This window comes from Pristiophorus japonicus, chromosome 7, assembly GCF_044704955.1.
Source record: "Pristiophorus japonicus isolate sPriJap1 chromosome 7, sPriJap1.hap1, whole genome shotgun sequence".
In the NCBI taxonomy this organism is placed as follows: Eukaryota; Metazoa; Chordata; class Chondrichthyes; family Pristiophoridae; genus Pristiophorus; species Pristiophorus japonicus.
This window is the reverse complement of record NC_091983.1, coordinates 208,831,575-208,845,559: the sequence shown is the minus strand read 5'-3', so window position 1 is coordinate 208,845,559 and position 13,985 is coordinate 208,831,575. Positions and strand designations below refer to the sequence as shown.

The 13,985-nt window shown below is 44.9% G+C and overlaps 1 protein-coding gene across 1 annotated transcript in view; it reads left to right on the top strand.

Moving 5' to 3' along the window:
- Positions 1–7,964: 7,964 nt before the first annotated feature.
- The window catches only part of polr1b (RNA polymerase I subunit B), a 50,744-nt gene continuing 44,723 nt past the window's right edge, over positions 7,965–13,985 (top strand). The window contains exons 1-2 of the mRNA XM_070885743.1: positions 7,965–8,271; positions 12,367–12,534. Of these exons, the coding sequence (XP_070741844.1) occupies positions 8,071–8,271; positions 12,367–12,534 (369 nt within the window). The 5' untranslated portion in view covers positions 7,965–8,070. The remainder of the gene's footprint in view (positions 8,272–12,366; positions 12,535–13,985) is intronic.

Sequence of the window (13,985 nt, the reverse complement as noted above, 5' to 3'; positions counted from 1 at the left end):
ATTCCCCTAGAATCTAAACATCTGTCTATCTCAGCCTTGAATATATTCAATGATTCAGCATCCACAACCCTTTGGGGGTAGAGAATTCCAAAGACTCACAACTCTATGAGAGAAGAAATTCCTCTTCATCTCAGTCTTAAATGGCCGTCGCCTTATCCTGAGACTATACCCCCTAGTTCTAGTCTCCCCAGCCAGATGAAACAATCTCTCTCCAACTACCATGTCAATCCACCTCAGAATCTTTTATGTTTCAATGAGATCAGCTCTCATTTTTCTAAATTCCAGAGAGTATAGGCTCAATCTAATCAATCTCTCCTCATAGGACAACTGTCTCATCCTAGAAATCAATCTAGTGAACCTTCATTGCACCGCCTCTAAGCAAGTTTATCCTCCCTTAGATTCCACCCCCCCCCCCCCCGGCCCCCCACAACAGTGCAAATAACTAAAGATCCCCCAAATTTTGCTTTTACAAATCGCGTGCAGCAATATACAAATTCATTAAGGAAAGATGAAATAATAAATTACAAAAGAAGGCCTGTTATAAGGTAACATCTGATGCGAGGATTTATCCATGAAAGATCCTGGTGGATTGTTGGGATGGTGGATAATAGGAGTGTGGATCAGGAAGGATCCACTATTCAATACATTTGATCTAAATGTAACTCTTAACACATGACAAAACAAATCACAGGAGTGTACTGGACAAAAAAGGCGCCTGAACAACAAAACTGTATTTCACATCTGCAACAATCAGATTTTATTATGTACTTTGGCTTGTTTTATTACACTGGAGATAAATTATTTCCAATGCTATCCAGCTGGTTATATTCTGCTTTTCCAATCACACAGGAGAGGGTCTTTTAGATAACCACATGTCCTTTCAGTATAAGTAACATAATAGATGCTGACAGTAAGATAGGACATGATAATTCAGTCAGCTTGCCATCGTGAACATCAGAACAACGTGGTTGAATTATCACTTTAAACTTAAGTGCTAGGTAGTTGTTCTTTATATTATACAACCTGTTTACAATTTAAACTTCGTGACTTTTACAATAGGAAAAATCAAGGATCAGAAATGGTAATTTGGCTCATCAACGCTCATCTTTTTAGTGCTTTAACTTTCATATCATGGTTCATAATTGCATTTTAAATAATCGCAATCTTTTGCCTCTATTACCTTGTTTCGTAGATTATTCAAACTCTTTCATCGAGTAAGAAAGTTTTTCCTGATAACTGCTCTAAATTAACCCTGATTTCCATTTATTCCCTCTGTTCCTACTTCCTTGGCATACTTTGAAGTAATATATTTTTATCTTCTTTATAACATTTATATTATGTATTTTGATGAAGGTTTCCCTTTTAACTACTTCTTCGAGACTGTAAACTTTAAGGGGTTGAAATTGCCCTCTGCCCCATATGGGCCGCACTTACCGATTTAAAATTTTTTTCTGTGCCCCAATCTATGTGGCAGAGATTTGAGCGATATTGAGGACTTTTTTTTTTTGGTGTCAGTGTGGTGTTCCGGGCGGCGGTGAAGCAAAGTTGGCATTGTACTGGGTTGTCCGCCGCTCCGACTCATCGGTGGGACATGGACGTGCCACGTCGCGCTGATGCATCACAACGTCCCTCCAATTCAGTTAAGGGGGAGGGCCGCTGTGAACTCTGAATTTATTTCAGTTAGGTCCACTGGGCCACCAAGGAGCATTTCGGCTGGGCTAGTGGCCTGGCACTCAAGAAGGGGTGGGCTGCCTGTTGGCGGCCCGGCCAAACCTGTGGCCACCACTGTTAGACCGACAATTAAAATAAAATGGTGGCCGCGACAGTGAGCCCTCCCCTTTAAGGGCGGTCATGCCACCCAGTCACAAGAAGCTTCCTGCCGGGGAAAGCTGTCGGGGGCACCAACCGGTGGCCGACCCGCTCCCGTGGGGCAATTTCCCACACTGGGCAGAAAGGGGGTCGCTGCCAGTCGGTAAAGAGTCAGGGCGGGAAGAAGGCTGGGATGGTCCCATACAGCGCTCCAAAAATAAAGGAGGGTAATTTACAAAACGTCGGCCCCTCCGTGCTGACCGAGCAGTGATTGCTTTCTGCACTGTTGCTGCCTCTTTAAGGCGGTAACGGCTCTTTAAAAAGGGGGCAATTTTGGCCCCCAAGCCTCTCTAATTTTTCTTCACAGCATATTCCTTTATGCTGAAGATCAGTCTCGTGCTTTTCTGTATCGTTTCTGATGCATGTATACTTGTTTTAGTGACATGGTGTTCCAAATGGAAATGCGGTATGTGTAATATAAGACCTGAGGATATTTTACATCATATAAATGAACTGTAGTAATACAATTTGTCTGTACTATGAAACTCCTTATATAAATCTTATTAATATTTCCAGAAAACCCAACGACAGAGAAATGTCTGAGTGAAATTTACTAATTATAAGAGTGACATAGTGAGTCAATGTTTTAAAAGTAAAATGATGAGAGTTGACAGGAGTGAATTACCTGATCTTCAATGCATACCATCAAAAAGAGTGAAACAGCCCATAAATTATTTAAATATATATTTTTAAGTATGAGAAACAGAGCAGGTAATGCTTATCCATTGGCAGGATAGGCACACCAACGTCAATGTCCTCGCTCAGGCCAATATCCCCAGCATCGAAGCACTGACTACACTCGATCAGCTCCGCTGGATGGGCCACATCATCCGCATGCCTGACACGAGACTCCCTAAACAAGTGCTTTACTCGGAGCTCCGACATGGCAAGCGAGCCCGAGGTGGGCAGAGGACACCCTCAAAGCCTCCTTGATAAAATGTAACATCCCCACCGACACCTGAGTATCCCTGGCCCAAGACCGCCCAAAGTGGAGGAAAAACATCCGGGAAGGCGCTGAACACCTCCAATCTCTTTGCCGAGTGCAAGCTGAAGCCAAGCGTAAAGAGCGGAAGAAGCGCATGGCAACCCATGCACCCCAACCACTTGTTCCTTCAACCACTGTCTGCCCCACCTGTGACAGGGACTGTAGATCCCACATTGGACTCTTCAGTCACCTAAGAACTCATTTCTAGTGTGGAAGCAAGTCGTCCGCAACTCCGAGGGACTGCCTATGATGAACGCTTATTTTGATGATTGTATACTCTTTAAAAACAAACATAGCTCCATGTAACATAGAAACATAGAAAATAGGTGCAGGAGTAGGCCATTCGGCCCTTCTAGCCTGCACCGCCATTCAATGAGTTCATGGCTGAACATGCAACCTCAGTACCCCAATCCTGCTTTCTCGCCATACCCCTTGATCCCCCCCAGTAGTAAAGACTACATCTAACTCCTTTTTGAATATATTTAGTGAATTGGCCTCAACAACTTTCTGTGGTAGAGAATTCCACAGGTTCACCACTCTCTGGGTGAAGAAGTTTCTCTTCATCTCGGTCCTAAATGGCGTACCCCTTATCCTTAGACTGTGACCCCTGGTTCTGGACTTCCCCAACATTGGGAACATTCTTCCTGCATCTAACCTGTCTAAACCCGTCAGAATTTTAAACGTTTCGATGAGATCCCCTCTCATTCTTCTGAACTCCAGTGAATACAAGCCCAGTTGATCCAGTCTTTCTTGATATGTCAGTCCTGCCATCCCAGGAATCAGTCTGGTGAACCTTTGTTGCACTACCTCAATAGCAAGAATGTCCTTCCTCAAGTTAGGAGACCAAAACTGTGCACAATACTCTAGGTGTGGCCTCACCAAGGCCCTGTACAACTGTAGTAACAACTCCCTGCCCCTGTACTCAAATCCCCTCGCTATGAAGGCCAACATGCCATTTGCTTTCTTGACCGCCTGCTGTACCTGCATGCCAACCTTCAATGACTGATGTACCATGACACCCAGGTCTCGTTGCACCTCCCCTTTTCCTAATCTGTTACCATTCAGATAATAGTCTGTCTCTCTGTTTTTACCACCAAAGTGGATAACCTCACATTTATCCATATTATACTACATCTGCCATGCATTTGCCCACTCACCTAACCTATCCAAGTCACTCTGCAGCCTCATAGCAACCTCCTCGCAGCTCACACTGCCACCCAACTTAGTGTCATTCGCAAATTTGGAGATACTACATTTAATCCCCTCGTCTAAATCATTAATGTACAATGTAAACAGCTGGGGCCCCAGCACAGAACTTTGCGATACCCCACTAGTCACTGCCTGCCATTCTGAAAAGTACCCATTTACTCCTACTCTTTGCTTCCTGTCTGCCAACCAGTTCTCAATCCACGTCAGCACACTACCCCCAATCCCATGTGCTTTAACTTTGCACATTAATCTCTTGTGTGGGACCTTGTCGAAAGCCTTCTGAAAGTCCAAATACACCACATCAACTGGTTCTCCCTTGTCCACTCTACTGGAAACATCCTCAAAAAATTCCAGAAGATTTGTCAAGCATGATTTCCCTTTCACAAATCCATGCTGACTTGGACCTATCATGTCACCTCTTTCCAAATGCGCTGCTATTTCATCCTTAATAATTGATTCCATCATTTTATCCACTACCGATGTCAGGCTGACCGGTCTATAATTCCCTGTTCTCTGTCCCTCCTTTTTTTAAAAGTGGGGTTACATTGGATCAGTTCCTATGGAGTGGAGGGTAGCCAGAGTCTATGGAACATTGGAAAATGACTGTCAATGCATCCGCTATTTCCAAGGCCACCTCCTTAAGTACTCTGGGATGCAGTCCATCAGGCCCTGGGGATTTCCCCAAAACAATTTCCCGACTAATAACGATTTCCCTCAGTTCCTCCTTCTTACTCGACCCTCTGAACCCTTTTATATCCAGAATGTTGTTGTGTCCTCCTTAGTGAATACCAAACCAAAGTACTTGTTCAATTGGTCTGCCATTTCTTTGTTCCCCGTTATGACTTCCCCTGATTCTGACTGCAGGGGACCTACGTTTGTCTTTACTAACCTTTTTCTCTTCACATATCTATAGAAGCTTTTGCGATTCGTCTTAATGTTCCCTGCAAGCTTCCTCTCGTACTCTATTTTCCCTGCCCTAATCAAACCCTTTGTCCTCCTCTGCTGAGTTCTAAATTTCTCCCAGTCCCTGGGTTCGCTGCTATTTCTGGCCAATTTGTATGCCACTTCCTTGGCTTTAATACTATCCCTGATTTCCCTTGATAGCCACGGTTGAGCCACCTTCCCTTTTTTATTTTTAAAAATCTTTTTCCAGATAATCTTTGTATAAGAACATAAGAAATAGGAACAGGAGTAGGCCATACGGCCCCTCGAGCCTGCTCCGCTATTCAATAAGATCATGGCTGATCCGATCATGGACTCAGCCCCACTTCCCCGCCCGCTCCCCATAACCCCTTATCGTTTAAGAAACTGTCTATTTCTGACTTAAATTTATTCAATGTTGCAGCTTCCACAGCTCTCTCTGGCACAGAATTCCACAGATTTACAACCCTCAGAGAATAAATTTCTCCTGATCTCAGTTTTAAATGGACGGCCCCTTATTCTAAGATCATGCCCTCTAGTTCTATTCTCCCCTATCAGTGGAAACATCCTCTCTGCATCCACCTTGTCAAGCTCCCTCATAATCTTATACATTTCGATAAGATCACCTCTCATTCTTCTGAATTCCAATGAGTAGAGGCCCAACCTACTCAACCTTTCCTCATAAATCAACCCCCTCATCTCCGGAATCAACCTAGTGAACCTTCTCTGAACTGCCTCCAAAGCAAGTATATCCTTTCGTAAATATGGAAACCAAAACTGCACGCAGTATTCCAGGTGTGGCCTCACCAATACCCTGTATAGCTGTAGCAAGAATTCTCTGCTTTTATACTCCATTCCCTTTGCAATAAAGGCCAAGATACCATTGGCCTTCCTGATCACTTGCTGTACCTGCATACTATCCTTTTGTGTTTCATGTACAAGTACCCCCAGGTCCCGCTGTACTGCAGCACTTTGCAATCTCTCTCCATTTAAATAATAACTTGCTCTTTGATTTTTTTCTGCTTAAGTGCATGACCTCATATTTTCCAACATTATACTCCATCTGCCAAATTTTTGCCCACTCACCTAGCCAGTCTATGTCCTTTTGCAGATTTTTTGTGTCCTCCTCACACATTGCTTTTCCTCCCATCTTTGTATCGTCAGCAAACTTGGCTATGTTACACTCAGTCCCTTCTTCCAAGTCGTTAATATAGATTGTAAATAGTAGAGGTCCCAGCACTGATCCCTGCATCACCCCACTAGTTACTTGTTGCCAACCCGAGAATGAATCATTTATCCCAACTTTCTGTTTTCTGTTAGTTAGCCAATCCTCTATCCATGCTAATGTATTACCCCCAACCGCGTTAACTTTTATCTTGTGCAGTAACCTTTTATGTGGCACCTTGTCAAATGCCTTCTGGAAGTCCAAATACACCACATCCACTGGTTCCCCTTTATCCACTCTGTTCGTTATATCCTCAAAGAAGTCCAGCAAATTTGTCAAACATAAGTTCCCCTTCATAAATCCATGCTGACTCTGCCTGACCGAATTTTGCTTTTTCAAATGTCCTGCTACTGCTTCTTTAATAATGGACTCCAACATTTTCCCAACCACAATATTAGGCTAACTGGTTTATAGTTTCCTGCTTTTTGTCTGCCTCCTTTATTAAATAGGGGCGTTACATTTGCAGTTTTCCAATCTGCTGGGACCTCCCCAGAATCCAGGTAAATTACAACCAATGCATCCACAATCCCTGCCACCACTTCTCTTAAGACCCTAGGATGCAAGCCATTAGGTCCGGGGGATTTACCTGCCTTTAGTCCCATTATCTTACTGAGTACCATCATCATCATAGGAGTCCCTCGGAATCGAGGAAGACTTGCTTCCACTTCTGAAGTGAGTTCTTTGGTGGTCCAATACGAGAGCCGCAGACTCTGTCACAGGTGGGACAGACATTCGCCGAGGGAAGGGTTGGGTGGGACTAGTTTGCCGCACGCTCCTTCCGCTGCCTGCGCTTGACCTCTTCACACTCTCGGCGTTGAGATTTGAAGAGCTCAACACCCTCCCGGATGCACTTTCTCCACCTAGGGCGGTCTTTGGCCAGGGACTCCCAGGTGTCAGTGGTGATGTCACACTTTACCAGGGAGGCTTTATGAGTGTCCTTGTAACATTTCTGCTACCCACCTTTGGCTTGTTTGCGAGCCAAAGATGGGCAGCGGAAACATTACTGAGTTCCACCTCCTTAGTGATTGTGATTGTGTTAAGTACCTCCCCCCCCCGCATAACCCCTTGACTATCTATTATCGGAATATTGTTAGTGTCCTCTACCATAAAGATTGATACAAAACATTTGTTCAGAGTTTCTACTATCTTCATGTTTCCCATTACTAATTCCCCGGTCTCATTCCTTTTTATATACCTATAGAAACTCTTGCGATCTGTTTTTCTATTTTGTGCTAGTTTACTTTCATAGTCTGTCTTCCCTTAATCATTTTTTTAAAGTCATTCTTTACTGGCTTTTAAAAGCTTCCCAGTCTTCTGTCCTCCCACTAGTTTTGGCCACTTTGTATGCCCTTGTTTTTAATTGGATACCGTCCTTTATTTCTTTAGTTATTAGCCACGGATGGCTATCTTTTCTCTTACACCCGTTCCTCCTCACTGGAATATATTTTTCTTGAGAGTTGTGAAATATCTCCTTATTTGTACATCAACCATCCTACACTTTAATCTATATTCCCAGTCCACTTTACCCAACTCTGCCCTCATACCTTCATAGTCTCCTTTATTTAAGCTTAGTATGCTGGTTAGAGATCCAACTTTCTCCATATATATATATCTGCGAAATGTTCTTTTGCAAATGCGTGTGCGCGCGCAAATCTTTTTGGGGAGAATATACATGAAAACGGGTCACATTTTTAAAACGAATATGATTCAGCCTCATTTCAAATGAATGGAGCTGAAAGCTCCGTGCGTGCACCCCCTCCTCCCTCCCTCCTCCTCAGTTGCTGTGCGCAGAGAGATCCTGAAGCGGAACTATTGTCGCGGATGCGGTTGTTGCCCGCCGGTCCCTCAGTCGGGGTTGGACATGGCCGGCAAATGGCAGAGTCTGTGCGGCGAGGAGAGGCTGCGGCCGAGCCTGAAGAACCTGACCGAGGCGGGGCTGAGGGCCGGCAGAGTGCAGCCCGAGCAGCAGCAGCAGCAGCACGCGGCCTTGCAGGAGTTGGTCAGAGCTCACGTAGACTCGTTCGAGCAGGCGGTGAGCGAGGTGCTGGCGCGGGCCGTGCAGGTAAGTGTGGGCCCGGGGCCCGGGGCACGTGCACCAGGGACAGCAGCGAGCCAGAGACAGACAGTGACAGCAATTCAGTGCTTCACTTCAGCTTGGCTTTTATTCAACAAACACAGCTCCCATGTAAAAGTCAACTGTCTTTCCCCCCTCCCTCCATCCAGATGATCTGTTTATATCTGCAACATTTTCTCTTTGTAAATGTAAATGTGTGTGTGTGTGTGTACACAAATGTTTTTTTTTAATATACGTCAAAACAGGCCACATTTTAAAAACGAATATGACTGAGTTTCTCTCTCCCGAATTCCCTCACTCCTTGTTCACTCCTGGTTTAGGGGCACAATCACAGTTCCAGGAGGTGCTGGGTGCCATCTTACCTCCTGGTTATAAAGAAAGACTTGCATTTATATAGCGCCTTTCACAACCTCTGGATGTCCCAAAATGCTTTGCAACCAACAAAGTACTTTTTTTGCTTTTGAAGTGTAGTCACTGTTGTAACGTAGAAGTGTGGTCAGTGCTTCGATGCTGGGGATGTTGGCCTGAGCGAGAACACTGACGTTGGTGCGTCTATCCTCCCAAAGGTTTTGTACGATCTTGCGGAAGACAGCATTGATGATATTTCTCCAGCGATTCGAGGTGGCTACTGTATATGGTCCACGTCTCTCAGCCATATAGGAGGGTGGGTATCACTACAGTCCTGTAGACCATAAACTTGGCACTAGATTTGAGGTCCTGCGCTGATTGAACTGGAGGCGATGTTGGACCTCGTCATCGATGTCTGCCCTTGCTGATAGTAGCTCCGTTGGGCGGGCCACATCGTCCGCATGCCCGATACAAGAATCCCAAAGCAAGCACTCGACTCGGAACTCCTACATGGCAAGCGATCCCCAGGTGGGCAGAGGAAACGTTTCAAGGACACCCTCAAAGCCTCCCTGATAAAGTGCAACATCCCCACCGCCACCTGGTAATCCCTGGCCAAAGACTGCCCTAAGTGAAGGAAAAGCACCTGGGAGGGCGCTGAGCACCTTGAGTCTCGTCGCCGAGAGCATGCAGAAAACAAGCGCAGGCAGCGGAAGGAGCGTGCGGCAAACCAGACTCCCCACCCACCCTTTTCTTCAACAACTGTCCCACTTGTGACAGAGACTGTAATTCCCGTATTGGACTGTTCAGTCACCTGAGAACTCACTTTTAGAGTGGAAGCAAGTCTTCCTTGATTTTGAGGGACTGCCTATGATGATGATGATGATGATGAATGTAGGAAATGTAGCAGCCAAGTTGTCCACAACCAGCAATGTGATAATGACCAGATAATCAGTACTTTTTTTTAAAGAGTTGGTTGAGGGATAAACTTTGGTCAGGGCACAAGTATCTCCCCTGCTCTTCCTCGAGGAAGCACAATGGGATCTTTTACGCCCACCAGAGAGGGCATAGGTTTGTCGTCTCTTCCGAAAGATGGCACCTCCGGCAGTGCAGCATTCTCTCAGTATTGCACTGGAGTGTGAGCCTGGATTTTTGTACTCAAATCTCGAGTGGGACTTGAACCCATAACCTTCTGATTCTGAGGTGAGAGTGCTACCAACGGGATGTGTGAAATCACTGGCATTTATTGCCCATCCCTAGTTGCCTGGAGAGAAGGTGGTGGTGAGCCGCTGCCTTGAACCGCTGCAGTACATGTGGTAAAGGTACTCCCACAGTGCTGTTAGGTAGGGAGATCCAGGAATTTGACCCAGTGATAATGAAAGAACGATGATATATGTCCCAAGTCAGTACGGTGTGTGACTTGGAGGTGATGATCCCATGCTCTGGAATTCCCTCAAGCTCCTGTGCCTTCCTCCTCTTTACAATCCACTTCTTTGACCAAGCTTTTGGTCTCCCCTTATTGTTTTCTTCTTTACCTCAAGAGGAAATAGCAGAGGCTCAGACCATCATTTTCCAATCCTCTCTGGCTACAGGGGTGGTGCTGGAGGACTGCTAACATTGTACCTTTGTTTAAAAAGGGAGAAAGGGATAGACTGAGTAATTACCTAACCTCGGTGGTGGGAAAATTATTGGAAAAAATTCTGAGGGATAGGATAAATCTTTATTTAGAAAGACACAGGTTAATCAGGGACAATTAGCATGGATTTGTTAAAGAAAGGTCGTCTTTGACCAACTTGATTGAATTTTTTGAGGAGGTAACGAGGGTTGATGAGGGTAGTGCGTTTAATGTAGTGTATATGGATTTTAACAAGGCTTTTGATAAGGTCCCACATGGCAGACTGGTCATGAAAGTAAAAACCCATGGGATCTAGGGAAAAAGCGCAAGTTGGATCCAAAATTGTCTCAGAGGCAGGAAGCAAAGGGTAATGGTTAATAGGTGTTTTTGTGACTGGATGGCTGTTTCCAGTGGGATTCCACAGGGCTCAGTACCAGGTCCCTTGCTTTTTGTGGTATATATCAATGATTTAGACTTGAATGGAGGGGGTATGATTAAGAAATTTGCAGATGCTACTAAAATTGGCTGTGTGGTTAATAATGAAGAAGGAAGCTGTAGACTGCAGGAAGATATCAATGAACTGGTCAGATGGGCAGAACAGTGGCAAATGGAATTCAATCCAGAGAAGTGTGAGGTAGTGTATTTGGGGACGGCTAACAAGGCAAGGGGTCACAGTCTAAGGGTAAGGGGTAGCCCTTTAGGACCGAGATGAGGAGAAACTTCTTCACTCAGAGAATTGTCAACCTGTGGAATTCTCTACCACAGAAAGTTGTTGAGGCCAGTTCGTTAGATATATTCAAAAGGGAGTTCGATGTGACCCTTACAGCTAAAGGGATCAAAGGGTGTGGAGAGAAAGTAGGAATTGGGGTATTGAAGTTGCATAATCAGCCATGATCATATTGAATGGTGGTGCAGGCTCGAAGGGCCGAATGACCTACTGTACCAATTTTCTATGTTTCTAACCCGCACCAAATCCCGTTCACTCATCACCCCTGTTCTCGCTGATCTACATTGGCTCCCGGTCTGGCAACGTCTCAATTTAAAAATTTTCATCCTTGCTTTTAAATCCCTCTATGGCCTCGCTCCTCCATATCTCTGTAACTTCCTCCAGCCCCACAAAGCCCTGAGATGCCTGTGCTTCTCTAACTCTGACCTCTTGCGCATCCCTGATTTTAATCGCTCCACCATTGGCAGCTGTACGTTCAGCCGCCTAGGCCCTAAGCTCTGGAATTCCCTCCCTAAACCTCTCTGTTCTCTACCTCTCTCTTCTAAGAACATAAAAACATAATAGGAGCAGGAGTAGGCCATTTGGCCCCTCGAGCCTGCACCACCATTCAATAAGATCATGGCTGACCTGATCTTGGCCTCAACTCCACTTTCCTGCCCGCTTCTCATAACCCTTGACTCCCCTATAGTTCAAAAATCTGTCCCAATCTCAACAGCTCTCTGGGGTAGAGAATTCCAAAGATTCACGACCTTCTGAGAGAAGAAATTCCTCCTCATCTCCGTTTCAAAAGTGCGACCCCTTATTCTGAAACTATTGCCCCAGTTCTAGATTCCCCCATGAGGGGAAACAACCTCTCTGCATCTACCTTGTTGAGCCCCCTCAGAATCTTGCATGTTTCAATAAGATCACACCTCATTCTTCTAAACTCCAATGAGTATAGGCCCAACCTGCTCAACCTTTCTTCTTAACACAACCCCTTCATCTCAGGAATCAACCTAGTAAACCTTCTCTGAACTTTCAATATAGGTTAAAAATTGCTGCAATCACATAACCTGCTGCTGGAGTGGGGATTGTTTTGGTACTGGGTTAAATATTATAGTCTTCTCCTTTAAGATGCTCCTTAAAACCTACCTCTTTGACCAAGCTTATGACCATTTGTCCTAATCATCTTGTGTAGCTCAGTGTCAATCTTTGTTTGATAATGCTCCTGGGACGTTTTATTATATTAAAGGCACTGTATAATTGCAAGTTGTTGTTTCCTCAGAGCTAAGCTAGCTGCCGAGAGCTTGTATCTAAAATTGCGCTGTGTGTGATAGTGCATCTTAGAGATGTGACTTCTGCAAATTTTTCTTCAAACCTCTTACTGACACATTTGCTTTAAATGTGCTCACCACAGGCTATTCCTCCCTTGGAGCTCAATTATAAAAATGAGCGCATCAGCCTGGCATTTGTGGATGCAGTCATCAACCCCCCCATGGTGCCCAAAGGCAGCATCTGCAGTGACCTGAAAGTCTACCCGGCAGAGTGTAGAGGACGGCGGAGTACTTACAAGGGCAAGTTAACTGTAAGTATCATTCGTTCTGACCCATAGCTTTCAATATAGATAAAAAATTGCTACAATCACATAACCTGCTTCTGGAGTGGGGATTGTTTTGGTACTGGGTTAAAGATTATAGTCTTATTAGCCCAGATCTTTCCGATTGGTATTCCTTTTAATGCTGGTATGACCAATTTAAAATATAAGTGATTGAAAAGTCTAGCTTCTGTATTTACAGCCCCTTGGCTCATCTTGAGCTGATCCGACCTGGCTGCAAGTTGACGCATAACTGTATTTGTATCCAGAATTATGTCAACTGTGTTATTTTCCTGCTTTTAAGCCCAATTTTTAAAAATGTGTTCTTGTGATGGCAAACTCCAATTGCCCTGAGGGCATGTCAAATTAACCATGGTGTTGGATTGGAGTCATGTGAAGGCCAGAGTAGGTACAAGAGCATTACTGACCCAGTTGGGTTTTTAATGACACTCTGGCAGGTTCTTGGTCATTTTTCTGGCGCCAGTCCACAAATGACCAAATTTGTTGAATGTAGTTTCACAATTTTCCATGGTGGGATTTGAACTCTTGAGTTACTAGTCCAGCTTCATAACCATTACACTATCTGAGAGCAAGGACTCACAATGCAGTATATGGTTTACTGAGCGTCCTCTGGTACTTCACCCAAGTGACCATTCTCTGGGCTAGATTTTTGTTTTTTGGCGAATGGTAGTTTTACACCAAAATTACCATTTTCGCTGTGCTACCGTTTTTAGGCTGAACTTTCGGCCTTTACGTCTGGTAAAGAAGGCGTTGCACGATGATTCGTGCTGCAAACCGCGAGTTTCGGCAACTTTAGTCTGGGGCTGGGAGAACTGAAAGAGAGGCCTTGGGGGGAGCGGGGGGGAAATAAAAAATAAAATTCCAAAAAACATTCACAAAACCCTTAGCTACTAAATCGCTGACAAATAATTAAAAAAATAAAAACTTTAACTTACCTTTTTTGCAGCTTTTCATACTTATCGCTGTTGGTAGGGCTGCACCGACAGGTTTGACCTGTCAGTATTCTGGGCGCGGTGTACGGTCGGGAGAGTGCCGAAAGTACAATGCAAACGCAATCTACGTCAGCGTACCGCTCCCCGGCGGCACTTGGAAGCGCCGCCGCAAAGAGGTACCCGAGGACCCCGCCGACCAAGTTTTTGCCGTGGAGGGTCAAACCTGGCGAAAACCTGGCCCTTCATGTGTTATGCTTGTCAGTGAGCATCAGTAAGCTATTCATCCTATTCATAGCTGTTTTACGATCGCGTCTTCAGCCCATATCTTCACGTCTGTACACTCCAGTAAAGGCAGTAGTGATTGGGAGTGGACACACTGGATGATGTACCCCTCCCTGCCCCATTCCTAATCCTGGACCACTTGAGTTGCATGATTTTAACTCTGAAGTGCCTTCGGATAAAATGACGGCATACTGTTGCTGCCTGATC